Source organism: Alosa sapidissima, chromosome 13 (assembly GCF_018492685.1).
Source record: "Alosa sapidissima isolate fAloSap1 chromosome 13, fAloSap1.pri, whole genome shotgun sequence".
In the NCBI taxonomy this organism is placed as follows: Eukaryota; Metazoa; Chordata; class Actinopteri; order Clupeiformes; family Clupeidae; genus Alosa; species Alosa sapidissima.
In genome coordinates, this window is record NC_055969.1 from 24,513,563 (window position 1) to 24,528,562 (window position 15,000).

At 42.7% G+C, this 15,000-nt stretch overlaps 1 protein-coding gene across 8 annotated transcripts in view; it reads left to right on the forward strand.

The window, feature by feature from the left end:
- LOC121680001 (A-kinase anchor protein 2) overlaps positions 1-15,000 on the forward strand; it is a 100,016-nt gene that overhangs the window by 44,222 nt on the left and 40,794 nt on the right. For 7 of the 8 annotated variants that reach the window (XM_042059136.1, XM_042059137.1, XM_042059134.1 and 4 more), the window contains exons 7-8: positions 32-739; positions 11,012-11,067. In XM_042059136.1, the coding sequence (XP_041915070.1) occupies positions 32-739; positions 11,012-11,067 (764 nt within the window). The remainder of the gene's footprint in view (positions 1-31; positions 740-11,011; positions 11,068-15,000) is intronic. The other variant, XM_042059141.1, reaches the window with a different exon arrangement.

Here is a 15,000-nt window from a genome sequence, read left to right on the forward strand (position 1 = left end):
CCCCCCCCCCCCCCCATCTCCTGATGTGAAGCTTTGTACGCCATGGAGATCAGCGTGGAGAAAGACAGGAAGACAGGTGGCACCAAGATCCTCTCAGCCTCGCCGGTCAGCCCCGAGGACGTGCAACCCCAGCGCGGGGTCAAAGTCTTCGACGATGGACACAAGGTCATCTACGAGGTGCGCTCGGGTGCCTCCACCACCCTGGAGAACGGCGTGCACGCCTGGAACGCCACGGACGTGGACAAGCTGATGCAGCGGGTCGGCCAGTCCCATCACCGCGGCGACACCGGCAGGGTCATGGTCACACCCGCCGAGCCCGAGGTGCCGCCCCCAGGGCTGAGCGAACTGACGATGCATAAGGAGGTCAAGCTGGACACGGGTAAGACGGGCAAGATGGGCACTGCCATGGACCAGCCACAGATCCAGGACGAGGTGACAGAGGCACCAGAGGCCACTTCGGAGAAGCCGGTCACCATGATCTTCATGGGCTATCACAACGTGATGGACGAGGACGAGACCAAGAAGCTGCTCGGCTTCGACGGCACCATCAAGGCCGAGATCGTCCTCATCGACGAGGACGACGAGAAGTCGCTGCGAGAGAAGACGGTCACTGACATCTCCACCATGGATGGCAACGCGGCCGACCTGGTGTCCGGCCGCCCGCTCTCCGACAGCACTGAACTCTCCTCAGAGGGAAAGGAGGAGAGCGTGGCCACCAAGGACCTCCCAGCCACAGCAGGTATAGAAAAGAAAAAACGGTGCCAGTGCTGCAGTATAATGTGATCCCTTTCCCCAAAACTCTGCTCCCCCCCCCCTTTTTTTCCTTCCTGTTCTACTGCTTCCTTGGAGCACACTCACCTCAGCTCTTCCTCCCTTTAAGAACACATCAACAACAACAACAACAACAACAACAACAACAACAGCAACAACAACAACAACAACAAAAAGGCTCATGTTCGCACTAACAGCCTCTCTAGCTGTCTGGCAGGAGAAAGTATGTGCGCTCTCTTTTCTCTTCCCTCTGGCCTACTTTCCACAGAAACTTTGGTTCCACAGCTGAGAAGAACAGTTGCCAGAGGCCAAAGCAGGTTTGGAGAGAGAAAGGGGAAATGACAGGCTTGTCTGTAGCATCCCACACATTGAATACATACTGTATTAGGTAGAGCTTTTCATTTGTTTTTCATCATAGAACTGTGATTATTGAGAAGAAAATAAAGAACAAAGAACCATATAAACCAGATTATTTAAATATGTATCAGTATTTAACTAATTATTTTAAAAAAAGGTAAATAAATAGAAAAGAAAAAAGATGTGTCAGTCTTAATCATGGTCTTTCAAAGATTATATTAATTTGACACATTCACAGAAAGCTTTATAAAGTAGAGTAGCATACGTAGATATATTAAGAGTAATGGTTTGACACAAATAATGTCAACATTGTGAGAAATCGGCTTGACATGAAACATTATGAAAACCATGTACTTATACAGTCGAGCACTATAGGTAAATACACACATATGACATTTGTCTTAGTGGCCTTATGGAAGCATTTAAATTGCTAATCACTCTACACAGGCTGGGTCTGTCCTTTCCTTTCTGTTTACAGTGGCAGAGTTGTCTGAGGCTCTCCGGCATGTGATAGTGACACAACAGTATTGAATAGTGCTCTCACTCACCTTACGCCAGGTGTTGACTATTTTACAAACACATCTGCCTCGTACGTGTGCCTCAGTGAGCTAGTTCCCTTGTATCAGTCGGGTAGAGTTGAAAACGGCATTGTGTCTGAATGGTCCCATGTTGTCTTTTACAAAAAAAAGAAAAACACAAAAGGACCTTGAAGGGAGATAATTTCTCCTCTTCGCTAGTGGTAGTTTCACTAGACGTCCTTCCACTCGGTTACTGAACTTCCTGAGTTTCAGGTGTGTTATGTTTCTCTTCCTCCTTCAGATTTGTTAAGTTTATTGACAGTGTTCAGAGACTAAGGCCTTGATTTGTTGAAAAAATAGAGGCTAACAATGATGAATCCCTACGCAAAGACCCTCTGAAGTTATTAGGTTTTGCTAATTCCACTTGGTCTGTATTTTGAACTCAACGTACACCCTCTTAGCTACATGCCTTTACTGTAGTGTGTCTAGTGATTCACTTTTTTTACAGTCAGTAAAGATAATTTCTTCTGTGTAACACAAAGATTATTTGAGGATTTAAAACCCTGCAGTTCAGCTGGTCACTGTCATCACCTATGGATCAGAACCTTGGGAAAGAGACATCGTTTTCACGCACAGCTTGGTCCTTGTTTACATGTCAGGTTAACAAAGTGTTAACTATTAGGGGACCTTTGTTGTTGAGGAGAAACAATTTGTCTTGCACGAGAAAGACCGAATTAGTCATTTGAAAGATCATTCGAAACATGACTATGTTACAAAGAGCACAATAGATTTGGTGCCTGGTCTATCTATGCATCACTGAAGCTAGAACTGCCAGTTCAGAGTCCCCTTTGTCCTACCAGCAACAACTTTGCAGTCAGCTACGAGAAGACATATTGGACTTAAGTCCACAAAACATAGACTGCATCGGCATTGTTTGACTCGGATAACCAATAGCGCCCCTAGATAATAGAATCAGTCAGGGACCCACTCTTCAATTAGTGTGGCATTTTGGACTTCTCCTCATGGTTTGGGAAATAGGTGTCAGCGTGACAGAGTTTTGGGTCTCTTGGAATCAAGGCCAGCAGAAACCCTTCATCAGCTGCCTGAGTCCTCCTTGTATGTGTGTGTATGTGTGTGTGTGTGTGTGCGTATGTGTGTGTGTGTGTGTGTGTGTGTGTGTGTGTGTGTGAGGCCTATGCTATTTCCAGTTCCAATTCAGGACAAACCCCGGATTACAGAAATCTCACTACTCATTCAACTGGTGATGGATCACACAAAGATCGATATAGTCATACGCACATTATACCTGTAGATAAAGAATGTACATAATGCTCTCCATGAGTGATCAATTCCACATGTATTTATAGGAGTTATAGACATCCGATAGTGATATTAATTAATAAATACATATAATTTATATTCAATTGCACACAAATGCCATAGGACCTTATTGGTGTGAACTCTTTAAGGACATTTTATTTATTTTTATTTACTAATACCATCTGCTTGGCTGTGTCCATCTCATCTCATATCACATGCTACTTTTTCACCTCCTAATGATTCAGAGTCATAATTCATCTGGCTTGAGCAAAAATCAAGCTCAAATCAGGAACTTTTTAAAAAGCCATTGCTGCAACCCCTTCTCCCTCAACCTACTGTATGATGGTCTATTATCAGATGGTCAGATGTGTTTGTGATATCCAGCACATCTTCAGATACGAGGGACAATACAAGTATACATTACTGAAGACCCTTCCCCAGGAGTAGAGGACACATTGTAGGATACATGTTTGTAGGACTTAGGAAAATACAAATCAAATTCAGTAAGCATATACTAATAGATACCTATCCAAAGATTGTTTTGTTTTTAATTTTTGGTCTTTTGTTTTTAAATTGTTGTAGGCAATTAATCATCGCAAATGGTATGTGTTTTAACTGATACACCTGCACCTCTGGGGAGGAGTATAGCCTTTACAATTTGTATTTATGAGGCTGGAACAAGTTATCTTGTGGGTGTAAGTTTGGTTTCTTCATGCTGCATAGCAGCAGTTAAAGTACAGTATGGTATAGTAAGTATTAAACGATCAGGAAGATTCAATCTAATCATTCTACATCCGATGTACAGTACATACTTTACAATATAACACATATTGGAAAACTGTTCTGATGCAACATTCAAACCATTTGACAGAGGTTGTCGCCTGTTGTTATTGCTGAAGTACTGCTAATAATTAATATATTTAAATTTAGATGCCTTTCTTCCTGTGTTATGGAAATGGACGAGGGTCAGTAAATCAAATATATTGTGCTTGAATACAGAGAAATGGACAGAGTACTCTCTCCTCTGATATTACAAGTAACTAGCCAAGTGCATTTATATGAGTGCATTGATACAATATATTTTGATGCAAGTTTATTTTTCTTACATTTATTTTAATTTATTAGCAGGCTAACAGTATACAGTACAGAATGGTTATATCTGTCATAACTTACACAATCAGACACAGATATGAATGTTGGTCAGCACAGTTTTCATTATTGTGTAGATACACACACATACACACACACACTCTCTCTCTCTCTCTCTCTCTCTCTGTCTCTCTCTCTCTCACACACACACACACACACTCTCTCTCTCTTTCTCTCTCTCTCTCACACACATACTCTCTCTCTCTCTTTCTCTCTCTCTCTCTCTCTCATACACACACACACACACACTCACACACTTGCTTCTACAACATCTGTTTTGGCTCAGTGAGATGAATTCTACTTGCCATAGAAACCGCTGTGCTTTATATGAAATCTGGTGTATTTTTGTAACCTGAAGTGTAATTTTAGTTGTTTAACACACTTTTTTTTTGTTAAAACTATAATAATCACTCTCTGTATATTTCTCTTGTTTCTTTCTTTCTTTTTCTGACTTTTTTCCCTCTCTTGCTCTTGACACCTACTACACACACACACACACACTCAATTCAGAACAAAAATGGCGGCTTTCCCTTTGTATGGTATACCTAGTCAAATAAACTGCATTTTTCACAGTGCCTACCTCTTGTGTCTGTGCTATGGTTCTTTCTCTAACTCACTCTTCCCGCATAAGCACACACCTGAACACTACTGCTACTACTGCTGCTCTGTCTCCTTAACTCAGCCAGACGCCTGCTGCTGACTCTGGCTTGGGCCTGGCGTAGAGTCTGGCCCGAGTGTGGGCCAGGTGCGTCCCTGATCTGGCCCAGTGTCAGCAGCTGGTAGCTCGGGTGGTTGCCTCCATGTCTGTGGCAACCTTGCACCCACACTAACCCCCCCACAGTGATCTCTAACTACCCCTCTGCATGCAACCCACCCCACCTCCTTCACCACCTCCTTCACCACCACCTTCTCCTGTCAGCTCTTAAGGCTGTCTCTCCTGCCGCTGCTCAAACCTGCTGAAGAGTCCTGTCCTGCATGAGAAACATCTACTCTCACGCCTCTCTATTCTCTAATATAAGCTCAACACAAGACTCTCTAAGCTCCCCCAATGTAGGACCTCCCTCCATGTACTCATGTTCACCTGAAGGTTAAACTCACGTCTTTGCTTCATATACTGTAGGCTGCTCGTAATCCATACATTTACGAGTATGGCTTATAATTTATTTGTATTTACTTATAAGTAGTATAGATATTTATATTGGCTACTTGCAGGGTAGGAATTTCACGGCGGCCACGACGGCCATGTCGTAGCCCCTTGCATTGGCCGTGAGGCCCCTTTGAAAATCAGAGGTTTACAGGCCACGGTGGCCTTGGTGCCCCCTTCTTTCAATATTCTGCTTTGCGTCCTACTAATAGCGATTTTTATTTAGCCTGTGGCCTGTCAAAATAATCTTAGCATTCACAGCGCACATTAATTTAGTCTTTTACGCAGTGGAGAAAGTGACAGCGCAAGAAAGAAAGTGCGTCCAAATTCACCCTTTTTCAGTTGAACTACTCGCGAAGTAGCCTATTCATCACACAGACATCACAAGTATCACATGAAAGAGCTTTTTCTCACCTTTAAACGATGTTAGCCGATAATTGCTGTGTTGAACGGTTCGCGAGAAAAGTAAATAATATAATTCAATTTAATCATACATTCTACTGAAGGTTTTGCGTCCCATGATCTCCCTACCCATTCATCTCGGTGGAATACTTTACGAACCCTTCTTTTAACACATGACAAACCATATATCAGAATAAACAGGAGACCTTACCGAACACAAAGGTGTAAAGCAGTCCCCTGTACAGTTAGCCGTTCCAGAGTAATCCAGTTTTGAATTTGCAGTAAAGTTCGACATACATGGATGTCTCCAAATTTTGGCTTTTACACTGTTCCACATGATTTCATAATGGGCCAAATACAAAATAAATGTTACAAATATCGCCTAGATATTGGTAAATCAGAGGACAGCTGACTAAGAGTTTGTGTAAGTAGCCTTAATGATCACAAAATGCTAAGCATGCATCTAGGCTATTTGAGTTTCTTAAAGCTGAGCTGTGCTTAAATTGTTCAATACATGATTTCATAACAGGCCAAATATAAAATAAATGTTATATATAGCCTATATATCTGTACATATTAGATGATCAGATGATTTACAGTTCTATGTAATATGTCATGTTTCATGTTTTTGTAATGTTTCATACGGTGATGCAGGTCTACTGCAGTGAATAGGCTAAATACAACTTTGATCATTTTTATAGCCTACTACTGTATAGTTAACTTTGGCCTTGGGGCCCTGACATGTGGCCTTTGTGCCCCCCACCAAATATGTCCAACTGAAGGCCAAGTGGCCTTGCCCCCAGAATGGTGAAATACCAAGCCTGGCTACTTGTAAACCATACATTATAGGCTACTCATATACCTATACAGGTTACTTGTAAACCATACATTAGGCATTAGTGAAGGTGATCCAACCTCCTTAGGGTCAGTATGAGCAAACAAGTTGTATAATAAGACTGTTGACATAGACGTACCAGTAGATAGAGAGTTAGGTCAAAGGTTAGGGCTAAGATTGAGGAATGACTAAGGTTAGGGCTAAGATTGAGCAATGACTAAGGTTAGGGCTAAGATTGAGGGATGACTAAGGTTAGGGCTAAGATTGAGCGATGACTAAGGTTAGGGCTAAGATTGAGCGATGAAGGACTGTATGACTCAGCAGACTATGGTGGTAAGAGCTTGTTGAATATTTGTGAAAAATGCTGACACTCTGACTGTCACTGCATGGGCCGTTAGGAACAAAAGTAGAAGTTGATTTCCCAGATCGCCTCTAGATGTCCTTGGAAAAGACACTTCATCTGCATTGTCTCAGTGCACCCAGCTGTACAATGGGTCCCAGCTTCGGCTGGGGGTTGCTTGCGATGGACTGGTATCCCATTCAGGGGGAGTCTACAACTCTCACCCTCATAGCCCCACAGAAACCACCCGTATTAGCCTCCACAGCTAGGAAAGGATTAACTTAACTAACGCATGATTTCTGGAGGTGTTCACTTTGCACACATCAAACATGAAATCAGATTCTGCTTTTAAAAGGCTGAAATATTCACAACAACAAAAGGAAAAAAAAATGCCCCAGCAGTTTTCATACACAAAATATCATTGTTTTGCTTAAATCTCCCACTTTTCCCATCTTCCTACCATGAATACGTGTTAAGGTAACCGCCACTTGTCATTCTGTGCTCCTGTTGTTTTAGCCATGTGCAGTTTATTCATACATGCCATGCCATGCTTTAGGTTAGGTACACATAACTAGGTGCCTAAAATGGAGGGTAATGTATCAGCATAGTTTGGTAGAGTAGTTGTGTGCACATCTAACCTTTAGGCCAGGTGCAGGACAAGGTATATGGTAAGGTGAAACACAAGAGAATGACCGGAGTAGCTCCCACAGTTCCATTTAAAAACGTATTCAGGCAAAGTCTGGGAGCTATATGTATTAACATAGACATGAGTCTTTGCCTTTGTTGTGCCATTTTTTCAGGGAGTTAGCAGTAGGCCTTGGCTAACACTAACTCTGACACTAATTTACATTTTATCATCATGTACAGAGGATAAGGTATTTATAAAACAATATCACAAACACTATCACTGTCAGAGAATGATAACATGCAGTAATGATATGAAACATAGGTTCATGAAAGCATTTAATTGAAAATGCATAGCAGTTGCATTGAGTTCGGGACAAGCATGTGATGGCTGAAGAGTTGGCCTTTTAAGCAACTTCACATTGTGTTTGTTAAATGACAATTAAATGCAGATGGCAGTAATCTTTGGCATAGCAGCCTTTTACTTTTCCATTTTCAGTACATGGCAGCCACATTGATGAAGTGAAATAGTGTTATCGTAAGTTGCCATGGCACACTGCAGTTTTTTTTTTTTTTTATCATCAATTGATCCTAAAATCCTATTACTTGCAAAAACATGTTTTTTACTCTAATTGTCCTTAGGGAGAGGACAAACCAAATGATAGACAAAAAAGTTGTCATGGCAACTAATGGTTTTTAGCACAAAATGTGTCCTGTCAACAATCAGACAGGCAGCAGTAGGGCATTAGTAGAACAGTGGGGTAATAGGGCTTTATAGCATCATCTTCCCCCGAGAAATGCAATGGCCATTCATGTTTTTGGGGTGCCTTCATAGGTGTGTTTGTTAGCAGATGACCAACTATGACAGCCTACAGATGACAGCCTATACTCAAAACTGGGTCACTCAAAATTCCATTTCAATTCAATTTCAATTTAATTGTACTTATAGAGCACCAAAACATTACACATGGAGCTTTACAGAGTGTTCAGAGAAAAGAAAAGAAAACATTTTTTCTAAATCTATACCTATATATAATCATTTGCATATAGTAACACTTTTGTCATCACTTTTACATTTATTCATAGCAGATGCTTTTTATCCAAAGCTTACTTAGAGCAAGGGAACAAATGTCAAGCTACTGTACAGTGCAGAGGAGACCTTAGCAAGGAATTACTGCTGCATATGTACTATAGCCAAAGTTTGATGGGAGGAAAAAGTGGTAGAAGAGGGAGGTAGAGGAGGCATGAGAGGAAAGTGTGTGGTAGGTGTTTCATTATAAGCCAGATCAAGGTGTGGCTGGGTCCTGTAGACCTCTAATTCTTACTTAAAATAGTGTTTTGGGACATGCAGTCCCATCTTGTGTTTACAAAGAGTCTCACCTATAATTTCCGATCTTGCCTTCTAATCTATTCTCCTGGCAATACATTTGAAGTTTCAGCCTTTAAGTGCTAAACCAAAACAACTATGTCCTGTACCTCAAAGGTACAAAAGATTGAAAGGATTAGCCATTATGAATATATGCGTATGTAACTAAAGAAACTGTGTATTCAACTCTAACTAACTCCTGACCGTGTGCAGTGTGGGAGATGTTATTGACAGGATAGGCTCAGCTCTGCCATATTTGATGGTGGTCCAGCTGCAGGCACATAGCGGTGAGAAGCCGCTAGAAAACTAGAGGGAGGGGATGCTGACTAAAGCTATTTAGTGCTCCTGAGAAGAGATCACACTGGTGTGCGACCATAGTGTCCCAACCGTATGATCAGGAGAGTGTGTCATGACTCAAGACTAAACCAACACTTCCACATACCCACGTGTTATACACATGCAAACACATACACACACAAACACACACACAGACACACACAGACACATACACACACATACACATGCAAACACATACACACACAAACTCACACAGACGCACACACACACACACACACACACACGCACACACACACACACACACAAACACACACATACACACGCATACTCAAACAAACACACACGCATAGACACAAACATACACACACACAAACACACACACACACATACACATACACATACACACAATTCTTACAAATATGACAGCTCGGGTAGTTTATTCTGTTCAGCCATGAAGAGATGTCATTTAGGGCTCATTATAAGCCTATTGCATTATCACAGTGCAGTCAGACTTCTGCTTAATAAGAATTGGTGAAACATCACGTCACAAACCATCTGCCTATACTGTGAGAAGAGTGGTCTAACACAGTACTGGACATAAATATATATATACATAATGCAATAAAAATAACAAGCAGACACACACACACACACACACACATTCACATACACACACACACACACACACACACATACACACACACACACACACTTTGTAGCTCTCTCTCTCTCTCTCTCTCTCTCTTTGTCCATCTTCCACACATGCTGTCTCTCATCTGTGCTCCCACACAGTTTCGGGCATAAATAGATATGATGTACATAATGCACCATAAATAAGAAGCGCACACACGCACACACACACACACACACACACACATATGCATACGCATACGCATACGCATACGCACACACACACACACGCATACGCATACACACACACACAAACACACACACACACCTGCACCAGCCTGCACCAGAGTTCCCTGCATGTGGGTGTGGACCGAAGACAGCCGTGCCTGGTCACTGGAGCTATGGCAACAACACTGGCACACTGAAACATCTCCCCATGCATTTCCTCGCTCACGACACACACACGCACGCACGCACACACACACACACACACACACACGCACACACTGCTGCCCCCTTAATCCAAAAGTAAGCGGCGCCATGAGTCAGAATAATAATTAGACCTCTGCACCGCACTGCAACTGCAAGTGAATAATTAAACTCTTCTTCAGAGTGCCAGAAAAGGGAAATCATTTAGAAATGAAGTACAAGTTGCAGGCAGAGTAGTACTGGATTTACTGTAACAAGTTAAGCTTTCTGTCTACAACACCATCCTTTCAAAATACATGGACATCCTCAGCATATCCTGGACACCATAATGAAAAGGACACAGTAATGATAAATGTTTAAGTATGCAGTACTTTGTCATTACTGCATAACCTGTAATAAGTAATTACAAGAGGATTGCCTAGTGCTGTTTATTCTTTCACATAAGTAGACTGTTCGTAATACAAAGTGGTGATTTCATTACCAGGGTCTAGGTTAGAGAAGTTGTGGAAAGATAAGCAGCCTGATGCACTGGAAGTCAAATAGAGGGAATCAATTGGGACCATTACTAGAAATCAGTTAAAATATTCATGTCCACATTAAACCATTTTTATCACCATTTGTACCCATTTTCTCCAGCCTCAGTCTTGGTGTGATGTGTTCTCGTCTGGTGAGATGTGTTCTTTGTGGTTTGATGTGTTCCTGTCTATCTCTGTTTTGGTGTGATGGATTTCTGTCATTTTTGGTGTGATGTGATGTGTTGCTGTCTGCCTCAGGTTTATGTGTTGTGCTCCTGTATGTCTTAGTCTCTGTGTGATATGTTCTTGTGCAGGGTCAGCGCTGGATGCTGGTATGCCATCTGCAGGGAACGGGACACTGCCCGGGCTGGTGAGTTTGCCTCTGCTGGTTGCATGCTGTTAGTATGTTATGTTATTATGCATACTGTACAATATCATCAGGTAGAGAATAACGATGAGAAGATGTACTCATCAACTCCTTAGGTAGAGGAAGGAGGCACAAGGACATGTTTAAAAAGCAAAATAAAAAATCAGTGGCCGCACATCTCAAGTTAATGTGCAATATCTCAACTGATGCACACCTGTTAAGTTGGAATAGTGTATATTAAACTCAGCACATGAGAGGAAAGGAAAGAAGTGGAGAAGAGAGGAGGAGAAAAAAGAGGAGTGGGGAGAGGAGAGGAGAGGAGGAGAGGAGAGGAGAGGAGGAGAGGAGAGGAGGAGGAGAGGAGGAGGGGAGAGGAGAGGAGAGGAGGAGAGGAGAGGAGAGGAGAGGAGAGGAGGAGAGGAGAGGAGGAGGAGAGGAGAGGAGGAGAAGAGGAGGAGAGGAGAGGAGGAGAGGAGAGGAGAGGAGAGAATAAGGAGAGGAGAGGATAAGAGAGGAGGATATCAGGGGGGGTGAGATGATGAGAGAGGAGGAGAGGAGAGGAGAGGAAAGAATAAGGAGAGGAGAGGATAAGAGAGGAGGATATCAGGGGGGGTGAGATGATGAGAGAGGAGGAGAGGAGATAAGAAGAGAAGGAGGAGAGTGAAGGAAATCAGAGAGAGGAGAGAGGAGGAGATCAGAGAGAGGAGAGAGGAGAGGAAGGGCAGGATGAACCTTACCAGCAGAACTTGGCAGAAATGTTCTTTGTCTTACAGAGAACTCCAAAAGAGAAAACAATTGTTCCCGTTTGGAAACAGTTGTTTGGTTTTGTTTTTTTCCATAACACCAAGTATTTTCTAAAAATAAAGAGAGTATTACGTCTGCCATTTACATATTAGCTACACACCCAATACATCCGCCTTCAGTTCAGCATATAGTTCAGGTATTTTCACAGAAGCATCAATATCACATTGTTTCAAAGAAACAGAAAAGGCTGAGTGGGCTAAAGGGCCCTGACATGCCAGTGGGCCTGACTTGATCAGCATGGGCCGAGTGGCGCACGTGTGTTTGTGCGTGTGTGGGAGGAGGACACAAAATCTCTGTCAGCAGCAACCAGTGCGTTCCTTTCATTAGCGGCCGCTATGATGTGGAGGAGAGATGCTCCATCATTCTCCTGCAATCAGTATTATTATGACAGCTTGGACTTGTGTGCTTATCGACTGCAAGCGACTCTATCACGCAACATCTGCATCCGGGCGATGTTCTGCTGTCTGCTTAATTGGTAAAGATTTATCATAATTGAATCATAACTGCCAACATGATATAGTGTCTCTTAACCATCTGTCATCAGCAGAGAAACCGAGAGGTGGTGGAACCACAATATCAGATGTGTCTGCAGAAACCAAACCTGGGACCTATAGCCAAAATTATCTTCATCTTCTATCTTTGTCTATTTGGCTGAAATTGCTCTACAGAAGTGTCCATAAACTTATTGTGCATGTATATTTGTTTATATAGCCTACACACCTGTAGGACATGGTCTTACGAATATAACTGCAGTTATGGGACAAAACAACTGCAGTTTTTCTAAAGCACAGTGCAGTTTTATGTTCAACATCCTGTGTTTCAGCAGAGAAGTGTCATACAATGCAGTTGCAATGGAATTTGTCCAAACTGTATCCCAGCATGTGAACTGCAAGGAAGTCCTCAAAAACAGCTGTTTTAACACTTCACACTCTTTGACACAAGACAATTCTGACACTGGCTCACTCTTCAGAACTGCAGAGATGTCATTAGCCCTGATGATATAGAGCTACAAATATATTAACTCATTTCAGTTGCCTATGAGCTGAATTGGGCAGTGTTGCTATTGTGGGTTGATGGAGAATGAACTAGCAGCTATAGTCACGTGAGGCGCCCAACACAAAACCAAACTTAGCCTAACAGAACAGGTAGAATGTTTTTTAAAAAATATTCCAAGAATGCTGGTTCCCCCCAGCCGTCACACTGTGGCGGTGACCTGTTTTTCATTATCCAGCAGAGAGAGGAATACATACTTTGCATGCCTTCAACTTAAAACAATTTCCTCTGATCTTATTCAGGGAGTTGGCTATTGTTACTCAACTTAATTGTTCTAGAGACTGTGTTGCGTGTGTTTGTTATTGTCCAGCAAAAGGCCCCCAGCTTTTAACATCCAGTATTGACCCCCATAGGTTTGTGTTTCGTTCTGTTCCTATTTGGTTTGGGCTCAGGGAGGGGGGTTGAGTGGGGTGGACAAAGGCAGGATGGGGTCTAGATTGTTGCGCAGCTGAATAGCGAACTGTAACCCGAGCAAAACTCCGGACGCATTGTGCAGTCCGGCACTGATCAGTTCCTGATTGTCGTAGAATGAGACAGAAACCTCCAGGACTACATTAGCCATTCATTATTCAGCGGGCGTGCTTACGAGGACAGAACGAGAGAGGGGGAGAGAGCAGTCCACGCGAGAGAGAGAGAGAGAGGGAGGGAGATAGCCGGGGAAGCTCGTGTTCATCGCTCAATGTCATCCAAGTCAAAACTGCTGCAAGCTCCGGGTCTCCAGCTGCTACGTCGTTTACGAGAGGAACGCATGAGTGTTGCTCCAGCCGCAGGACTGACCCGTCTACTTCTTGAGACTTTTCATGCGCAGGTTTAAATAGTCAAATACGACTAAACTGAAGCGTTTTTGTATCGCGAACCACAGAGCACCTTCACGTGCTTGGAGAGGCAGGAATCACCGATTGATGACTCTGTCTACGAATAGGTAAATATTGATGATGAGTTATTTTGTATATTGCAACGTTGTCCTCTGGGTACCAGTGATGCAGACTATTCTTGACGCAGATTAATACAACCAATACAACTACTTCAAGAAATGTGATGCACTGCTGTTTTACCTTACTGAGACATATAATCTTTATTTGCCCTTCAATGCCTGTGTGTAGAGTGGACAGATGGATGGTATCTGCATTCGGACCTGGTGAAGTCTGCAAGAGGTCAGCGTTATGAGCTGACTGCAGAGATTTTTGTTCCCAGTGTACAATTCGAGTGCAACTTTACCCAATTGCAACGTAGTCGTGTAGCCTACTAACGTTTCGGCGATCACATCAATTGTTGTAACTAGATGCATTTGTTATATGTTCGAGGAGATGAACAGTCTTTAACTCTTATTACGTACTGGTCACTTCATATCTGATATTTAGGATGATGCGTGTGCAGATCTGGTTCCTAGGATGAGTGTGCTAACCCACAGCCTGTCAAAGCGCACAACACAGCAGACTGTTGGCTATGTAGCCTATGAGGATACACTGCAGTGTTCCTGTGGTCAGTCGTGCAGGGCTTTAAATGTCAAAATGCACAATACAAGATTGAAATGGTGTAGAGTTAGGCGTTCACAGTTTGGCTTCTAGGTGTAAGGATGAAAAAGGATGACTTGTTACTGTTTTGCCTCAGTATTGACCCTTTCAACAAGGTAAACAAAAACAATGCTTGAACGTTCTATTTGGGCCCCAATCTACTTCCTCTGCATTAAGATAACATATGGAATGTTAAAAAGGAAGTCTTGTGGGGCCAACTATGATGCTGATAATGGAACTCTCTTGAAAGGGTCCATATGTCACATTGCTTGGATGTGTTTGCCATCATTGTCAGGCCCTTGACTTGCTTCTGCTAGTTGAATGATCTTCCAGTAATCATGTGATTTTGCATGGAACAATCCTGATCTTTATGACCAACTGGTCTTCTGTGTATCTGTATTGAGAAGGGTCCCCAGGTCAGGATCAACTGGTCTTCTGTATATCTGTATTGAGAAGGGTCCCCAGGTCAGGATCAACTGGTCTTCTGTATATCTGTATTGAGAAGGGTTCCCAGGTCGGAGCAGTTTGCTTTTCCTCAGAGATTGTCCAGAGGATACATATACTT